Source organism: Falco rusticolus, chromosome 4 (genome assembly GCF_015220075.1).
Source record: "Falco rusticolus isolate bFalRus1 chromosome 4, bFalRus1.pri, whole genome shotgun sequence".
NCBI classification, from domain to species: domain Eukaryota; kingdom Metazoa; phylum Chordata; class Aves; order Falconiformes; family Falconidae; genus Falco; species Falco rusticolus.
The window spans coordinates 49,018,535-49,037,100 of NC_051190.1; the positions used below are offsets into that span (position 1 = coordinate 49,018,535).

General features: G+C 61.2%; 1 protein-coding gene across 2 annotated transcripts; it reads left to right on the forward strand.

Annotated features, from left to right (window-relative positions):
* The first annotated feature begins 10,222 nt into the window (after positions 1 to 10,222).
* TNFAIP8L1 (TNF alpha induced protein 8 like 1) lies at positions 10,223 to 17,837 on the forward strand. Of its 2 annotated transcripts, none has more exons than XM_037386414.1 (2): positions 10,223 to 10,418; positions 16,369 to 17,837. In XM_037386414.1, the coding sequence occupies exon 2, from the start codon at positions 16,371 to 16,373 to the stop codon at positions 16,929 to 16,931; it is 561 nt and encodes a 186-aa protein (XP_037242311.1). In that variant the 5' UTR covers positions 10,223 to 10,418; positions 16,369 to 16,370; the 3' UTR covers positions 16,932 to 17,837. The 2 variants fall into 2 exon arrangements, with proteins under 2 accessions (XP_037242311.1, XP_037242313.1); XM_037386416.1 differs by lacking the exon at positions 10,223 to 10,418 and adding an exon at positions 13,787 to 14,094.
* The last annotated feature ends 729 nt before the right edge of the window (positions 17,838 to 18,566 follow it).

The window sequence follows — 18,566 nt, forward strand, 5'->3', positions numbered from 1 at the left end:
CCTGTCACCCTGGAGACGGGAAGCAAATATTTGGGCTACTGGCGCTCTCAGGGAGTGGGACCAGGCACTTCCCATTGTCAGGTGACAATAGCGATGGGCAGCCACCCTGCTGATCCACTGCAGGCCCGGCTTCATTAGACATCGCTGGTGTGGGGGGGAATGTGGGCTATTGGCTCGTTAAGGGAATAAGCCATCAGCCAGTGCCGAGTGCTCAGCTGGAGGGATGCTTGGCTGGGGGGGTGCTTGGCCAGGGGGGATGCTCTGGCAGAGGGATGCTTGGCTGAAGGAATGCTCAGCTGGAGGGATGCTTAGCCAGAGGGGTGCTTGGCCAGGGGGATGCTTGGCTGGAGGGATGCTCTGGTAGAGGGGTGCTCAGCTGAAGGGATGCTCGGCTGGAAGGATGCTGGGGATGGCAGGGAGGATGAAGGGGCCAGAAGGATGATGCTCTCCTGCAGGAGCACCATGCCACGAGGCCAGCAGCACCAGGGATACTGCCAGCCCAGATCTGTCACCTCCCCCACTGTGTGGCTGTCACATCCCTGAGCTCAGCCTGTCCCCACTGACAGCTGTCCCGGTGGCGGGGAGCCCTCCTCCAGCCTTCCTCCTGCAAGGCACAGACACCCTCCTGCTTGCCCAGGAGATGCCTCTCCTGCCTACCCGGGAGGGAAACTGAGGCACGGAGCACTCAGGCAGACAGCAAGTAGCTCGGGAGGGTCTGCAGGAACTGCTCCAGCCCACTGCTGCCACATCCTACAACCCAGCACCGGGAAGCCCTGAGCCAGGTTGGAAGGATGTGGCCCCCGACCTCCATCTTCTCCCCGTAGGTGCTGGGTGGGGAGAGGGCCAGAGCAGTCCCAACAGCGGCTGCACTGGGGACACCAACTATATATATTAATGTATACATATTTATATATGTATTTAATAAACTCAAGCATTGGGTTGAGTTTAAGCCCACATCCTTAAGACAGTGGGTTATGGGGAGCAGCCAGGCTGCCATCTCCCACCCTCCAGCCTGGGGACATCCTGCAGAGGTGACAGCACAGCCCTTGGTGGCCCCGGGGCCACCTACCTGCTGGTGGCTGTACCAGAGCCTGCCTGGGCAGCCACAGGTCTGTCTGCAGCGGGCAAGGCAGGGTGGGCACAGCCCAGGTGTGTGTGGGGTCCTAGGGGGGACAGGAGGGAGGTAACGTTTCAATATTATTATTATTATTAATAATAATAATAATATTGATAATTGTATGTTTACATGTATATATTCTGTATTTTTATTATTATTATTATTATGCATTTATATTTATTTTATAGTCTTTGTTTTAATAGGGTTGATTCTGATGCTGATAATAATAAAATAAAATAAAATAAAAATAATAACACCAACAATAATAATAATAACAATAACTAATAATTCTTGCACTGGCAAAGGGCCTTTGGCTTGTCCTGGGAGCGGAGCCATCCTCGTCTGTCCCCACGGCACAGTACCTGGTGCTGCAAGCCCGCCAGTTCCAGGAGCACGCTGGAATTGGAGTGACATGGAGGAAAATCAATCTGAATGAATGAGGTCACCTGCCTTATAAATAATTCATCAAAGCCTTGTGTTAATACACCTCTTCCCTGTGTGCTGCGGGGTGGGGGGGATGGGGGGGCAGGTGGAGGAGCTGCGCAGCTGGGCTGGGTGCTGGGTGCCGGGTGCCAGGGCTGGGTGCTGGTGCTGGATGCCAGTGCAGCACAGCCAGGCTGGGTGCTGGGTGCCGGTAACAACTGGTGCTCGTACAGCACAGCCATGCTAGGTGCCAGGGTGGGGTGCTGGGTGCTGGTGCTGGATGCCAGTGAAGCACAGCCAGGCTGGGTGCTGGTGTTTGGTGCTGGTAACTGGTGTGGGTGCAGCACAGCCGTGCTGGGTGCCAGGGGTGGGTGCCAGTTGTTGGTGCTGGGTGCCGGTGCAGCACAGCCATGCTGGGTGCCAGCCTTGCACAGCCACGCAAGATGGGGCCCAGCACCATCAAGGCTTGGAGTGGGGGTGACCCACCATCCCAGGGTGCTCGGTGGGTGCTGGGCCCTGGTGCCGCAGTGGGGGAGCGTGGCACAGCCGGAGACGTGGTGACACCACCGGGGCTGGGACCTGCAACTGGCTGCAATGAGGGCAGTGGGGCCAGATCCTTCCCACCAGCAGCAGCATCCAGGACCCTGCCCTGCTGGAAGAAGCCATGAGATCTGTTAACAGCCCCCCATGGCACAGAAGCCCTGGCTGGGGCCATGCTGCTCTGGGATGGAGGTGACCCCCAGCCCCGGCTGCTGCTGCCAGCTGCTGCGGGCACATGGCAGCCGCCGCAAAGGGGCTTTTGTCCCCTGGGACCAGCGGGCAGGTGACGGAGGGTGCAGGCAGGAAGGGCAGCACACCCAGGGATTACAGCCGGAAGAAAGACGTGCAGTGTGAGGCCAGCAAATGTTTTAATTCCCTTTAATTCCCCGGCTGCACTGGGTCCCCCTGCTTGGCCACCGCGGCTGGGGTCACCATCACACCCCCACAACCCCCAGGACTCTTCCCAACCTCCTCCTTGGAGCTGTTTTGGAGAAAGGCGAGCGAAGAAGCCCAGCAGCACCAAAATGTTGCAAAAGAACATCTTGAAGCCATTCTGCCATCTGTTGTGCTTTCAGCGCAATTAAGCAGGCAGCAGCCGTGCCAGGCAGCGGGGAGCATCCCTGCCTGCAACACGCGTCCCCCCGCCAGGCCTGGGAAATAACCCCGCGGGGCTGTGGGTGGCTTTTCGGGTGCTGTGCCTCCCCCCGCCAAAGCCCGGCTGGTGCCGTGGTGCTGGTGCCAGGGTGCTGGGGCAGCTGGCTGGCAGCCGGCAGCGAGTGCAGGTGCCCGGGGTTTGGCGCTTGGCACGTGCAGGCAGGGCTGCCTGCGCGGAGGCAGCTCCACACTCCCGGCTCGCCAGGCTAGGTGCCAGCCCGGGAGCCCCTTGCCGGGGGTCCGAGGGGTGCTCTCAGACATTTCAGGGTGCAGGAGGGGAGCGGTGCTACCCTGATGGAATGCACTGTGGCACCCCAAAACCTCCCCTCCTGCCAGATTTAGGGCATGGGGACACCAGCCAGGGGACCCTGCTGGCCTGTGACACCACGCACCCAGGGAGGCCACAGTAAGCTGCTGTAGACGGGGGTCCTGCTGGGCTGAGACCTGCCCAACTCGTGTCACAAGCCCCTGCTGCCATCCCACCAGGCGCCAAGGCAACCCTGGCAGGGGATGCGCCTCCGGAGCTGCGGCTGCTGCCGGCTCAGGGCTTGTCACCGCTTCCCTCAGCTGCCACCAGCGTTAACTTTCCCGGTAACATTGGTTTATCCCCTTGATCTTGACGGGAAATGGGGAGGCAAAGGAAGCATCCCCAGGGAACCGCCACCACACGCGCCGAGCTTTAATTAGGGATGGGAAATCTCTGACAGCCATGCGGGTAAGCCAGCCCGGCGCTGGAAGGGATGAGGACCAAAATTAAATCGTCTGTTCAAAAATGGCAAATGGCAAACAAAACCCTCAGATGCGGACCCCGGTGATGCTGGGGGGCTGGCACTGTGGGTACGATTTGGGGAGCAGACCCGCACCCCCCGGCCAAGGGGATCTCGGCAGATGGCTGAGGCAAGGCAGTGAGACGCGGGATGGATCCAGCAAACGGCAGCAGCTGTGGTGAGGACAGCTCTGGCGGCAGCTCAAATGGGGATGGAGGAGCTGGTCCCCAGCCCCCCCTGCCTGTCCGCAATCTGGCAGGTGAGTGGCCCCAGGATGGCCCTGCCGGGACCCCCAGTCTTGGGGACAGCAGGGACAATTCTGACATATGGTTGAATATGCCCTCCTGGGGGGCGTCACATCCCTGTGGGCATGGTCGGGGTGATGCACTGCTCAGGGCTGGTCCCCAGCACTCTGCGTCCCCCGTGGCACGGCTACTGGTGCAACACTCCCCCCCAGCTGGGGACACGTGTGGCACTGGTGACACACATGTCACCTCCACCTGCACAGCCCAGATGGCACGGGCACACTCAGCAGATGGCTGCCCAACCACCAGCTGCCCATCCCGCAGTGCCAGGGCACATCCTGTGGTGACACCCAGTTTTTTGGGGTGAAATCCCATAGGTTTCGGATGCCAACGTACATGGCAGGTAAGGCTGTCACCAAAGCCCAGGGATGGCAGCATGGATGCAAACCATCCCTTTCCAGTGGCTGCGGGATGCCCTGGGCCAGCGCAGGGGGGCTGGCGGGCCCTGGCATGGCAACCCACCGGGGCAGCGGAGGCGTGGGGTGCAGGCGGCTCCAGCAAACGTTCTGTCTGATGAAATCCACGGTCACAGCTCTGTGCTGTGGCACTCTCCTGGCAGCCCCGGCCTCGCCACCGACTGCGCCGTGATAACAGGCTCTGTTAGCATAAAACACCGGCTCCAATCCTGGCCAAAGATGGGGAGGATTAAGCAGCCAGTTTCTTCTACTAATTAATAATACACTTGATTAAGAATTGTCAGTTAGCATGTCACCAGCAGGAAGATAGGCTTTGTGGCCACAGGCTGGGGACACGGCTCCATGGGGCCACCTTCCTCCTCTCCACACCCCAACCAGCCTCTGTGCTGCCTGCCCGGACCCCTCTCTACCACCATCTGATGTCATCAGCATCCTGCCTGCCCCTATGCCCCCCTGTCCTCACTGTCCTCACCCAAAAGACTGGGGCTCCCTCTGCCCAGCAAGGCGACCCAAGAAGGACCCCTCCCTGTCTGATGATGGTCAGTTGTCATGCAGGCTTGTCATGATGTCCCAGCCTCCCACATTCACCCCAGATGCCACCTGAATGAGATCCTGCCAGTTCCCACTCGATGGGTTGGGCAGAATTTGGCCATGAAGGATTCCAAAGCCTTGGGGTGCAGCAGGGCACCCCCAAAAGATGGGGAGAAGCCAGATCTCTCCCTGGTGCTAAGAGCATCGTCCCCAGCAGGTGACCTCAGGGACAGAACATCCAGCCAGGCTGGGGACAGCGGGTTTTGGGGGGTAACGTGCTCCCTCTCCTGAGGTTATTAAGCCGAATCCCGCCAGCACGGCAGCGGAGCACGGGACGCAGGCAGAGAGGGGATGGTGTCCCCCCGGGGTGGCTTTAGCAGAGGGAGAGTGCAGCGGGGAGCAATAATAGCATCTCCCCCAGCCCCCACGCAGAAATACAAAGCAATTAGCTAATTGCAGCAGGAGGTCATGGTGGGTGCCTGCCCCAGTCCCCCCCAGGTGCAGCCGAGTGGGCTCCGTGTGCGGCAGCCACATCACTTTGTGTATAACCTACATTTGCTTTTGTCCCGGGCAGCACAGCCAGAGCATGCCTGGGGCCCTCGGCTCCGCTCGGCATGGCATGGCACAGCTCAGCCCAGCACCGGGGGGCCCTATTAGCAGCCCCCAGACCCAAATGAAGCAGCCAGGGCTCAGCCTCACAGCCCCTCATGGGGCTAGGGAGCCTAGAGAAGTGGGTCGCCATAGACTGAGGCAGTGACACGGTGACATGCCGCAGCACAGTGTCCCCAAGATGGAAATGGTGTTTCACCTCCTGCTGGACGGGGGTGTCTAATCACAGGAACCCCTTTCCCAGGGTGTCTCCCCAGAGCATCCTCCTTCAGCCCTTCCTGGGAGGACAGGGGCACTTGGCAGCCTCTGGAGGAGCGACACTCGCTGATGACAGCTCCGACCAAGTTTTAATTATCTAACGACTCTCAGCATTTGCAGCCACTGTACTGTGAACAAACAAACAGAGGTACAAGGCACTCGCTTCAGCTGTGGCATGGGGGCCAGATGTGCAGGGAGGGGAGGGGCGAGCACCAGGAGGGGTGGCAGGGGTGCCTTGGCAGGGACTGTCCTGCTTGGGGCTGTGCCCTGTGGGGACCCATGAAACCCAGAGCATCTGGGAGAGGGGGGGCTCAGCAAAAAGGAGCACCAGGAGAAAAGGGGTTAAATCCCTGGGTTGGGGACCATCCCCTGGTGTTCCCCCAGTGCGTGGTGACAAGGTGATGTTGGGGTGCACCCATATGGCTGAGTCCTGCTCCACCCCTGGGGACACCCATCAGCATTTAGCCCCATCACCCTTCATCTCCCATCAGGCTGCACCCACCACCCCAAAGATGCCCCCCACCCTGTGACCAAGCACCCTTCGTCTCATCCTTCCAGCTCAGTGGATCCTGCATCCCCATGTAACCCCCTCCCTGGGGGGCTGCACTCTGCCCTGCCGCTGCCTGGGTCTGGCCCCACGGATGCAGCCCCCTGTGCAGAGCTGGTCCGTACAGCGGCAGCTCCTTAAATCTTTCCAAACCAAAGCACAAGCCCTTCAGGGGGACCCACCAGGACTCTGCACCCTCCCAGCCCAGCAAGGGGCTCCGCTGGCCCCAGACCCCTGCGAGAGGAACGTGGGACTGGGATACAGCTGTAATTAGTGATGGTGAGCACTCGTGGGAGCCCAGGGACCAGCCATGGCTGCCGTGGAAGCAACACCTTTAATTATCAGCCCCAAGTTAACGTCACCCCAGCCTGGGTCCTGCCAGGGTGGTCCTGGTGACCCTGATGCCATTGGGATGCTCGCAGCAGTGCCGAGCTCTGTCTATTTTTATTTCCTTCTGGATGAAGTTTGTTGGGTTGGTTCCATCCCCGGAGGGTTTGGCTGCCTCAGGTGGGATACACAGCCTTTCAGGAGGGGCCCTGGCTTTGTGTGCAGCGTCCAGAGGAGCGAGGAGAGAGCAAGTGAGCCAGCACCTCCTGAAAAATCACCTCTGGAGGCTGCTGGAGCCGGGTGCAGTGTCAGGGCAGGGAGAAAACACATCTGTGTGTCCAAGGGATCCTTATTTCACGGTGGTTTCTCTGCCCTGGGTGCCCTGGGCCAGGCGGGGATGAGCCTCACCCCTGTCCCAGCATCATCCACCCCGTATTCCCCGGGGATGCAGGAGCTGGATGGTCCTGCCACAGCCACAGCCTGTCCCCATGGCTTTAGGACAGCCCTGCAGGCTTGCCGGCCACCCTTTGGGTGCTGCACCCACAGCTGCCAGCACCCCTACATGACAGCTCCACACTCCCTGTCCTTCCATGCAACGCCAGCTAAATATCCCAGTGCATCTCCAGGATAAGTGGTCCGGTGCGTGCTAGGGAGAGCATCCCCTGCTTGCCGTTCTCCTCTGGAGCTGGTGGCTGCCAGGACGGATTATTTTTTTTTACTGGGATGAATTTTTCCACCTTGGCTGCCAGCAGGGTAGGTCGGTGCTGAGGAAGGGGCTGAGGCAGCGCAGTCGGTGCCGGTAATGCGGCAAGAAGGGGCCATTGTGGCGAGACACAGCTGCGCAGGGCATGGGAGGGGAGCAATGGGAATGCAAAATGTGGGTGACGGGAAGGGCTTGTGGGATTCACCCCCCACCGAGGGTGCTTCCCCACCCTGCATGTGCCCTGGTGACAATAGGGGCTTTATGGGAAGCGATGCCATCCCCTGTCCCAGGAGCTGCTGGTGTCTGGCATGTGCCATCCCACCGGGGCCACATGGGTGCTGGGGACACCCTGTCCCCTGGCACAGCCATGGGCTGGCCATGCTCAGCAAAGGAGGTTGGTGGTGCTGGGGAGATCCTGGGGACCTGGTCTCCTTGGAGCCTGGGCTGTGCCACCAGCAATCTGCTCTTGAGGCTGATGGAGACAGGTCCTTGAAGCGATGTGACAAAGTGACACTGGGGCCAAAGGGGAGGACAGAGTGTGGCTCCGTGCCCTTCCCAGCACGCCTCTGTGACCCAGCAGGCAGCAGCTCCTCTTTCTCTTGCTGCGCTCTCGTGAATTATTCAAGCGCTGCCTCTCTGAGAATGTTCCCCCCTTGCCCGGAGCGGAGCCCCCCTGCACCCAGCCAAGGGCACAGATGTGGGGAGCAGTGGGGGCTGGTGACACGGGTCGTGTGCTGGCCTTCGGGGTGGGATGTGCCGTGCGAGAGGGAGTGGGATGAGATGTGCAACCTCCCCGAGCACCGGGCGATGCTCAGCGCGCAGGAGAGGAGCTGTTGCAAAGCACCATTTCATTTCACTGAAAGGAGGGGAGGAGGAACGGGGGGAGAGAGGCAGCACGCGAGCTGGCCCAGATCCTGTTTCTTCTCTTTTTTATTCTGTTTTTCTGCAGCGCCAGCTCTCATCCCCTGCTGATCGGCAATGGCTGCTCCATCCATGCCAGCAGTGGCCGGTGCCACCCGCAGGGATGGGGTTTTGCTGGCACAGCCCCCAGCCCAGCAGCACCCTCCGCTGCTGGGACCCCAGGTGGGTTTGGGGTCCCACTGTGGGGCTGGTGGTGTGGTGGAGAGGTGTGCAATGCAGGGGACTGTCCCCGAGATGCTCCCAGGGAGGGGCTGGAGATGGGAAAGAGGGGCTTTGCATGCTGGGCACACTGGGGGTGTACTGGCGGGAGCAGGGTGCACCCCACATGCCCAGCCCAGCCAGTCACCCTCTGCAGCACCTTCAGCAACGGCCTGAGTGGAGTGGGCATGGCAGCCGGGGCTGCAGGGACGCCCCCAGCAATGGGACATGGGATGGGACAGTGATGGGGGTGCAGAACAGGGCAGCAGTGGGGACACAGGACAGGGCAGCAGTGGGGACACAGGGCAGGGCAGTTATAGGGACACAGGATGGGGCAGCGATGGGGACATGGGACAGGGCAGCGATGGGGACAAGGATGGGTCAGTGATGGGGACATGGTGCCAGGCAGTGATGGGGACACGTTGCTGGGCAGAAGCTGCCCTTGCCCATGGGAAGCCACCATGTTCTGCCAGGGCTTCCCCAGCTACATTCATCCCTTTCCCTTCAATCTGTCACTGTCCCCTTAGCCCGCTGGCCCATGCCGTGCTGTTGCCAGCTAATGGCTTGTTTCCCATCACTGCAAGTGGCCACCGGGAACAGATGAGCCCGGGAGGGTGATTTATGCCGGGCAGGTTGATGCTGCAACTGTTCGGGAGGCGGCAACAGCTGCTCCGGCTGCTCGGAACAACGTGGGGCTGGGGGCAAATCCTCAGGGGCAGCAGCAGTGGGGTGTCGGGCACCCCTGTGGGGTGGGGGGATGGCAGGGCTGGAGGGGGCTGCGGTTCACTTCCCAGCTGCTGCATGAGACCAAGATTCAAGTCAAGGCTCCGGTTAATCCAGCTTTTAATCCGCTCTAAATCCCCCTTTAATGTGTTTAATGCCACCTTTCGGAATGAGGATCCTGCTCAGGGGCTCCTTCCCACCGTGGCAGGAGAAGGATGAGGATGCTCTGACAACCCCAGTGCCTACGCCAGCATGGGCTGGGGAGACTCTGGGGCTTGGGGGGTCCCCAGAACAGGGACAAGCTGATGGCCACCCCACCCCCCCCAAACAGCTGCTGGACCCCAGCCTAAGAACTGCTCCAGAGGGCTCAGAGGGGCCGGGCTGCCCAGCTGGGGGGGTCCCCATAACCTCCTGGTGGGGAACCAGCCCTGCACCCACGGTGGGGGCTGCCAACACCCCCCACCCATGCTGCCCCGGCCAAGCGGCGGAGAGGATGGTCCCCGGTCTGTGCTGGCGGTGGTGGGTGGGATGGGGTCGGGGGGGGGGGCGGGGGTTGGGGGTTTGGGGACACCCTCACAGCAGCTGCCTGCACCCCAGGCCCGAGTGCCATGCCAGGCCCCATGCTGCTGCCGGCGAAGGGTGGGAGCGGGGTGGAGAGGGACACCGGCACTGGACCCCCACGCCGTGTCCCTCTTCCCACAGGTGCCACATCCCCGTGGCGCATCCCCCACGCGTGGGCAAGGGAGGACTTTGCAAGAACACTTCCCCCGCCTCTACACCCCGGTGGTGTCCACGCTCAGCCCGGTCTACCGGAGCCCTCCGCAGCTCGTGCTCAAAAGCGCCCCGGCGCCCGGCCAGCATCCCACGCCGTTTCCACGCGTGACCCTCGCGTGACCCTCTCACCCTGCGTGACCACTCACCCCCCGGGTCCCCGTCACCCCCCCGGGCCCGCCCAGGCCCGAGGGAGACCCCGTCACGGCACGGCCGCCCCTGCCCCACGCCGCGCTCACGGCACCGGCCCACGCAGCCGGGACCCCCCGGCGGCACCGCCGTCCCGCCCCCGCCCTCGGGGGACCCCCTGCCGCGCGCTGCCATTGGCTGCTTCGTAGCAAGCCCCGCGCTGCCATTGGCTGGCGCCGCCCGTTGGCCCCGCCCCCGCCGCTGCCGCGCCCGGCCCCGCTCGGGACTTCGCAGCAGCCGCGGGCGGGAGGCCCGGACCCGCCGGGCACCGGCCACCGGGCACCGGCTGCGGGGGCACCGCCGTGCCCGGACAGGGAGAGGCGAACCCTGCCCCGTCCCGCCCCCGTTCTGCCCCGTCCCGCCGCGGGCACCGGAGCAGCCCCGGTCCCGGCGCCGCGCTCCCCGGAGGCAGGCAGCAGGTAAGGGCCGTCCGGGCTCTGCCGGTGCAGCGCTGCCCGGATCGGGCCCCCCCGGGGTCCTCCCGGTTCTCCCCGGTCCCCCGGCCCCTGGGGGCGGGGACTCTCGGTCCCGGCCCCGTTCATGCTTCCCGCTCCGGGACCGGCAGCGAGGCGAAGCCTCTCGTCCCGGGAGGCGGGCGTACCCCCTCGGGGCACCGGCCGGGCCCCCTCCACCCCCGGTGTCACCGGGCACCGCCGCCCCCCCCCATCCTGCGGGGAAGCGCGGCCCCCAGGGAGCCCCGGGGGAGCGAACCGAGGGGCCGGAGCTGCTGGATGGGCAGAGCCCGGGGCTGTTCCCGGGAGCCCCTGGCCGTGCCTCAGTTTCCCCGGGTGGGTAAAACACGGGGAAGGGGCGATCAGCCGTGAAACTGGTGAGAAATCTGGGGGGGGCTTGAACCACCGTCAGCTCCGGTGGGTGCCGGGTAACGGGAGCTCGGTGGGCGACAGCTAACGGGAGCCCAGAGAAGGTGCCGGAGCCCCCCTGCCATGGGGTCGTTGTGGAGCCCACGTGCGGGCAGCGGCGATGCCCCATGGCAGCACTGGGCTCCGCGTGCCCCATCCTTCCTCTGCACCCGCCACTGCCTGGCCCCTGCGCTCGGGAGGATGAAATTCCTCCATTCCCGGAGAGATGAACCCCTTTGGCAAGGCCAGGTCCCGCCTGGAGGAACAGAGTTGGGTGTAAAACTTCCCACCTCCCACCACCCAAGGCTTTATCAGCTCTGAAACGGGGAAGGGTTTGGACCATAAATATTTTTGGCCAACCCCAAGCCCAGCATTGGATCCAAATTGTCCCGTAGAGCTTTTCTTCCCTCCTGGAGCAGCTTTGTCCTCGCTGGTCCCGGGGCAGGAAGCATGTGATGCACCGAGGCCCCCTCCGCAGACGGATGGCAGTTTGGCCTGTTCCACCCCACCCCCCCGCCCCCCGTTTTCCACTTCCCCATGAGTCTCCTGAGCCTCTTCTGCTCCGAGCGAAGGAGAAAGGAAGTTGCTGCCGGAGAGAGCAGCTCGATAAAGAAAAGGAGGAAATGGAAGGCGAGACAGATGCTCCAAAATACCCCCCGCTTCCTCCTTCTCCTCCTCCTCTCCATAAAATAACCCCCCCTTCCTCCTCCTCTCTCCCTGCAGCAGCTGCCTCCCCGCCGGGCAGGGTAATCCCAGGGGATCCCTTGATACAGCACCGGCTCAGCTCCCCCGTCTCAAATCAGCACCAGGCAGCACCCTAGGGTTGCACCGGGGGGAGGTCAGCACCCCTCCGTGTGCCAGGATCCTGTTCCCATGTGGTACCGTCAGACGGGAAGCGCCGGCGGGATTTACCACCCACGCCCGGGGCTGGCATCGCCGGAGCCCCCTCGGATGGGCTGCCCGGCTCCTTGCACAGGCACGTTGGAGTTGCTGGGGTGGATCGGCGCTCCCAGGCATTGGTGCACACTGGATTTGGTGCAAAGGAGAAACCAAAAAGCTTCTGCTCCTTCCTGCAGGTGTCTGGCACAGGCACCTACAGGAAGGAGATTATGGGATAGGAGAGTGCAGATCCCAGAGATGGTGGGGACAATGATGGGGACATGGCTGAGCACTTGGCAGCACCGCTGGCCCAAACACTGGGTGTGAGCGGAGCAAGATGCAACCACTCAGCAGTGCCTGGCTGCGGCGATGCCAGCGCTCCCCACAGCATCCCCGCTCCTTGCTCCAGCCTCGCAGCCTCGAGGAGCCATGGTGGCCGCGGGTTTTTGCCAAGAAATTAGTTTTTCCTCAGGCGAGGTGTTTATTCAGTGGCTTCCTCCCTGGCCTCACCCCGCTTGGCACACACGCGCCAGCCCCGGCGGCTCTGGGTGCTGTTTGCACCCATGGCAACGTGCGAGGGTTGCACAAGGTGGCAGGCGTCTGTCCTCCTCCTCTAGCACCTCAGCGCTGGTAAAATGGGGTCTGGAAGCTGCAGGGGTCACAGCTGGTGGGGGACACGGGCTGGTGACCGGTGACGGTAGTCGGGCTCTCTAGTTACAGCCCCTTGCCCTGCCACCACTCCGACCCGTCTCCTGTAATCCAGCACAGCAGCAGGGTTTAATTAATTAATAAGAGTTCAAGGCACGGGGAGCTGGTGGGAAGCGATGCCGCGGGATGGAGGGCAGAGCAGCGGGATCCCATCCACCCCCCAGCGTCTGGCTGAGGGTTGGGGGGCACTGGGGGTGCTGGGATGAAGAGCAGGGGTGTTTCCCAGAGTGTGGGGGGGGGGAAACGGGACACAGGATGAAGGGAAGACTGGGGAGATCGCCACGTTAAAAGGTTCACCCCGGCTGGGGAAACGATGCTTCTGCGTGGGAGCAAACTTGTAGCAAGACAGCTACAAATTCATACGGCCCTGGCAAGGAGGAGGAGAAAGGAGATGGAGGTGGCTCTGCACTCAGCTGGAGCTTGGCGGAGCCCTCCCCTTGCGCCACGGGCTTGCTCTGTGCTGCCCCATAAATTATTTAAGTGCTTTTGCTTTCTTGCATGAAATATTCAGCCCAGGGAGCTGGGGGGCATGAGAGCACATGGAGCCGCTGGTGGGTACCGGGTCGCTGGGGCAGTCGGGGGTGAGGGATCTTTGGGGCAGGTAGAAATAACCCTGGGCCAGCACCGCTGCTGGATGCGGCCCCTCCGCCAGAAAGGAGCTGCCAGCTGGCAGCTCTGCCACGGCATGTGGCAGTGCCACCGGCCCCAGGTGCTGGCAGGGTGACAGGGTCTCGTGTTCCCCCCTGCAGACAGGAGCTTTAATTGATGCTTTTTTAACGAGAGGGCCAGACTCGGCTCTCAGTTGCGCCCGCAACGGTGCAGGAGATGGTTGATGGGGGGGTCCCCGTGGGATGGGGGCTGAGGTTGCAGCCAGGTCTTGGATAAGGTGCTCGTGGGTGCTGGCCTGGCAGGGAGCAATGCCAAACCTGCCAGCAGAGGTGCTGGCCGGGCTGCCTGTCCCCTGCCAGAGCTGGATTTGGCCCTCGGCTCCCCTGCCTTGTGGCTGGGATGTCACTGTGCCCTGGCTGTGGCACATCTGTCCCCAGGGGAGCCCGTGGCAGGGACTTCGGCTATGTCACCGCATCCCACCTCATGCAGGGCATGCACATGTCCCAGCCTTTGGCTGAGCCCTCACAGCGCTGCTCAGAGCTCCAACCCGCTCACCTGAAACCTGAAAAATGGGTGGAAACCCCCCAAAGAACGGCTGTGACTGTCCCCAGTGCCACCGCTGGGACCACAGCCCTGCTGCGCTCTTCCGCTGCAGGAAGGGACTTGGTGAAAGCAACGCCCGGCTGCTCTGTTTCGGTAGAAGAAGCTGAGTTTTGAGGGTGTTTTCATTAAAAAGAAGGGGGTGGGGGGAAAAACCAGGCCCTGAGCAGGGCTGGAAACTTCAGCGACAGGAAGGAAACGGAGCGGTTTATTTCAGTCTCGAGTTTGCTCGTCGAGGCAAGGCTTGTGTCTTCCGTGCGCAGATAGCACCTCCCCAGTGAACAATGGGGTTGCGGGGCCCTTCCCGGCAGGAAAATGGCTTATTCCAGTGAAATCTCCCGGTCGGTGCTGAGTCAGCAAGTCCTGGTGGGACAGAGCGTGGTGCGGAGCGTGCTGGGTTAACCGGCCTGGTGCTGAGCGGGAGCAAACGTGCTGGGAGGTGAGCTTGGGTCTCCTGGGGGTTTGCAGCAAGCGAACTGCAACGTGGCTCATGGGCGCTGCAGAAGGAGCAGGTCGTGCTTTAGGGGTCCAGGAAAGACCCCCCTGTGCCACTTTGTGCCTCAGTTTCCCCCCACGAGCGATGCTCATCTCCCAGGTCCCTGGCAGGAGAGGGCTGCAGGGCAGCCAGGTGTTACTCAGTGCCGGGAGCAGAGGGTTCATCTGTTATTACAGTTGCTAATTGGGAGCCGTGGGTGTGCGGGGCAGCTCGCAAGAGCCGGCGCTTCCTATTTTTTATGGGCTCCGTAGGTGGAGTTTGCACTCGCTTTATGGCTGCGGTCACCCAACAGAGAGCTCAGGTGTGGGAATTCCTATTTATCCAGGCACCGCTCCCGGCGGGGAGCCCAGGGCACCCCACCGCTGCCGTGGGACGCGAGGGAGGGGTCTTCCAGGGTGCCGGCACCGCAGCAAAGCCCCTCTCCTTCTGAAAGGGGCTGCCCGCCATGGGCAGAGCGAGTCCCTCTCACAGCCAAGGGAGAGAAGATGGAGCCGGCTGCCTCTGCCCATCCTGCCCGTCCCTCCAGGCTTGGCTCCGGCAGCATCGTGGGGCTGTTGGCGTTAAATGAGCCTGACCCGCCTGGGAGCTGCCGGTGGCTCTGTGCGAGCAGCCTCTGCTTTGTCATTTCTGTCTTATTAAGCGCGGGAGCTTCAGCTCGAAGCTCACGCTGGCAAAAATCAATGTTTTCACATCGAAGGAAATACTTACAAACCTCTGTGTTTTTCCTGAGGGCTGTAAATAACCCTGCATGCAGCAACTCGCATGGCACCAGTGACGGCGGCTCTGTTACTGCTCGCTTAATTCACGCCCTCGCAGAGCCTCAGCCGCCCTCGGGCTCGGGGAGCCGGCGGGTGGAAGATGCCTGGGAAGGTTGCACTGTCACGCTTGCACCATTGCCCTTGCACCATTGCTCTTGCACGAGCTGCAGTGAGACGGAGCCTTGGCCACAGCGGGAGCCCCACGGGAAGCCGGGGTTTGCTCCTGAGAGCCTGGTGTATGCTCTGTGGTGGCAGAAGCAGGATAGAGGATCCCAGGAAGGGGTCCAGGCTGCGGTGACCACTTGGCCAGGGGGTCCGCAGGGTGACCCGTGATGAGCACAGACATGGTTGTGTGCTAGAATAGCCAGCGGGGCTGCACACGAGAGACTCTCCATAGCTACAGCTAATTTATCCCCATCCATCCTCACACCATCAGCATCCTTTAGCCTAAATAGCTCTTCTCCCCTCCCTGGTGAGGTATTTATAGCGTGATCCCATCCCTTCCCTGCTCTCGCTTTACCAGGCTGACCGTGCCACATGCAGGCTCTTGCATAAGCAGCCCCCATCTCTCCCCATCCATCCTGGCACGGGAGCCGGTTGTTATCATGCTGTTCTCACCTCCCCATGATTTGTAGCTCCGTGATTTCCCGGGGCAAGATGCATCTCCAGGGTTGGTGGCGTTTTACTCATTCACAGCAGTTTTTAAAGCTGTAATCTGCCCAAGGTGATTGATTTGGTCCCACTGGGATGCGGGGAGCTGGGATGTAGGTGAGCGAGGGGTGAGGTTTCTGGCTTGCAGAATTATTCAGCTCTGTGTGATGCTTGTATCGGCTTTGGAGGAAGCCAAGATGCAGCAGGACAAGTCCAAGCTCTGCCAGTGCGGGTGTACCAGGGTGGGCAGCGCCCGGGAAAAGGGCTTCGGCACACGTTGGTGGGGTGCTGCAAACTGGCCGGGCTGCCCCAGCCTCGGCGAGCACCGCAGCCAGCACGTGGCCCTGCTGGCTGCGGTGGGTGACTCAGCTGTCACCTGGGTTGTCCTGAGCTCACCCTGCAGGAAATGAGTCAGGTTTTAGGGAAGAAAAAAAGTATTGAAATGGTGGAGCAAGAGTCCTTCCTGCACCGGGAGGAGGGCGGTGTCGGTCGCAGGAGGGAGATGGGGATGGAGGGGCGTGGGTGATGCTCAGGTAGGGACACCTCACTCACCCCGATGCTGCCCATTGCTTCTCCCCAGAGTTTGGGGGAAGGAAGGGGGGAACACTCCGTAACTCATCCCACCAGCAAAACCTGGGGTGTGAGCTCAGCTCTCACCTGCCCTGGCACCCAGGAGCTCCTCTTGGTCTTGCTGTTGGCCAGAGATGTTGTTCCTCCTCCTCCCAAAAGACTGCATGGGAAGGAAAGGAGATGGAGACTGATCCAGGGCAGGGGCTGAACTGTGTGTGTGCGCCTTTTCCCCCTGCAGAGATGGACACCTTCAGCACCAAGAACCTGGCCCTGCAGGCCCAGAAGAAGCTCTTGAGCAAGATGGCCACCAAGACCATAGCCAACGTCTTCATTGATGACACTAGCAGCGAGATCTTGGATGAGCTCTACCGGGCCACCAAGGAGTACACCCACAACCGCAAAGAGGCTCAGAAGATCATAAAAAACCTCATCAAGATTGTCATGAAGTTGGGCGTGCTCTACCGCAATGGGCAGTTCAGCCCCGAGGAGCTGCTGGTGATGGAGCGTTTTCGCAAGAAGGTACATACCTTGGCCATGACAGCCGTCAGCTTCCACCAGATAGACTTCACCTTCGACCGCAGGGTCATGTCGGGTGTCCTGACAGAGTGCCGGGACCTGCTGCACCAGGCTGTCAACGGCCACCTGACGGCCAAATCTCACTCCCGCATCAACCACGTCTTCAATCACTTTGCGGACTATGAGTTTCTCTCGGCTCTCTACGGGCCGTCCGAGCCCTACCGCACCCACCTGAAGAGGATCTGCGAAGGGGTTAACAAGATGCTGGAGGAGGAGAACATATGAGTTGGCCAAGATGCTCCATTGGCAGCGCTGCCGGACTCTGCCTCCTGTGGGGCTGAAGACAGGACGTACACCTCTTGACCATCACCAGGCTTGACGTCCTCTTCTCCTTGGTAGCACTAACTCATTTTCTCCTCCTTTTGACAAAAGACTGAACCTCTTATCTTTGTCCAACCCTTGCCCAGGGTCTGCAAACCCCTCGCGGTGCTGGGCTGAGTCCTTCCCAGGGGACCCTGAGCTTTGGGCTCCTGCTGTACAGTCTGATTCCCTTTGCCCACCAAGTGCTCTTAGCTCAGAGTCTGAGGAACTGGACTCCTCATCTTGAACTTTTATCGTAACCCTCCTGGGGGAAAACCAAACCAAAGATGCGCGGAGTGTAACACCTCCAAGGTATCTCTGAGCTGGGGGGCGGTTGCTTGGCTGAATGGTTGTGAGACCCTGTAACCGGAGGGTTCTGGAGCCCCATGGTTTGCTTTCAGCAGCTCCATGGCACACTGGGAGCAAATCATGGTCCAGACCTTGTGCTGCCCAGGGTGGGAAGGAGCTTCTGCACCTGGCAGGCGAGCATGAGCTTTGGCCTCCTAAAAGACAAGTCCTTGAGACCAGAAGAATCCCACCTTGCCCAGGTGGACACAGGGACACAGCTGTCCCTCAGGGCAGGGAGGCAGCTGGAGGGATCTGCTCCTTCCCTGCATCCCAGTACAGCCCTTCATCCCAGACCCAACTCCCCCAGCAGCCTCCCACGATGGCACCGCCGTCACGGCTCCGACGCCTTCCTTGGTGGTTGCCTGAAGTTCTCCCTAGGATTTCATACATTTTACGTGTCCTTGACTGAGATATGGTTGTTATTTTTTAGCAAACTCTGTAGCCCTGATGAGTTATTTAAATAAACTCACCTGTCTGGCCTGGGTGCTCCGTGCGGTTGTTAGAGGGGTGGTTGACAATGACAAAATGAGCACTGGGGGCGGCTGGGTTTGTCTTTTAAAGCGTGACGTCTCTCTCCAACCCGCGGTTGCTGCTGGCTGGGCTGCCCCGGCTTTGCACAGCCAGCACTGAACCGGTGGTGCAAACACGGTGCAGAACCCAGCACAGACCAATGGCAAAGGTCTGGGATCCCAGTGGGGAGCAAACCCTGCTCCTGTGCAGAGCCCCACACATGCCCCTCTGCATCCCCCTGTCCCCTCGCTGCACAGTGGGAGCTAAAAAAGCGTGACCCTGACAGCAGACAGCAACGGGCACCTCTGCAGGATCCAACGCGGATGGGTTGTACAAGCGCTGTGCTCGCAGAGCATGGGCACACCAGCTGTGGCCCGCTTCCAGCACACCGATCTCAGCTTTGAAAGCTGAAAATTGCCCTTTTAGCATACAAGACACCACACAATCTCAGCCAGCCTTATCTCCACGACCTTCTTGTGCCTCCCGTTCCATGGGATGTCTCCAGGCATGGGAGGCTGCCAACGCTCATGGGCAGAGAGCGGCTCCGTGGCTCCCGTTCGCTGCTCCCATTCCACTGCTGGCTTGAGGCACTGATAACTTTCAGCCTTAAAGATTAAATAAAAGCAATAAAGCCCCTATCTCTGCATTTCATAGGTCTGGCTGCAGCTATTGCAGCTAATTTAATTGTGCGACGCAGCTCAG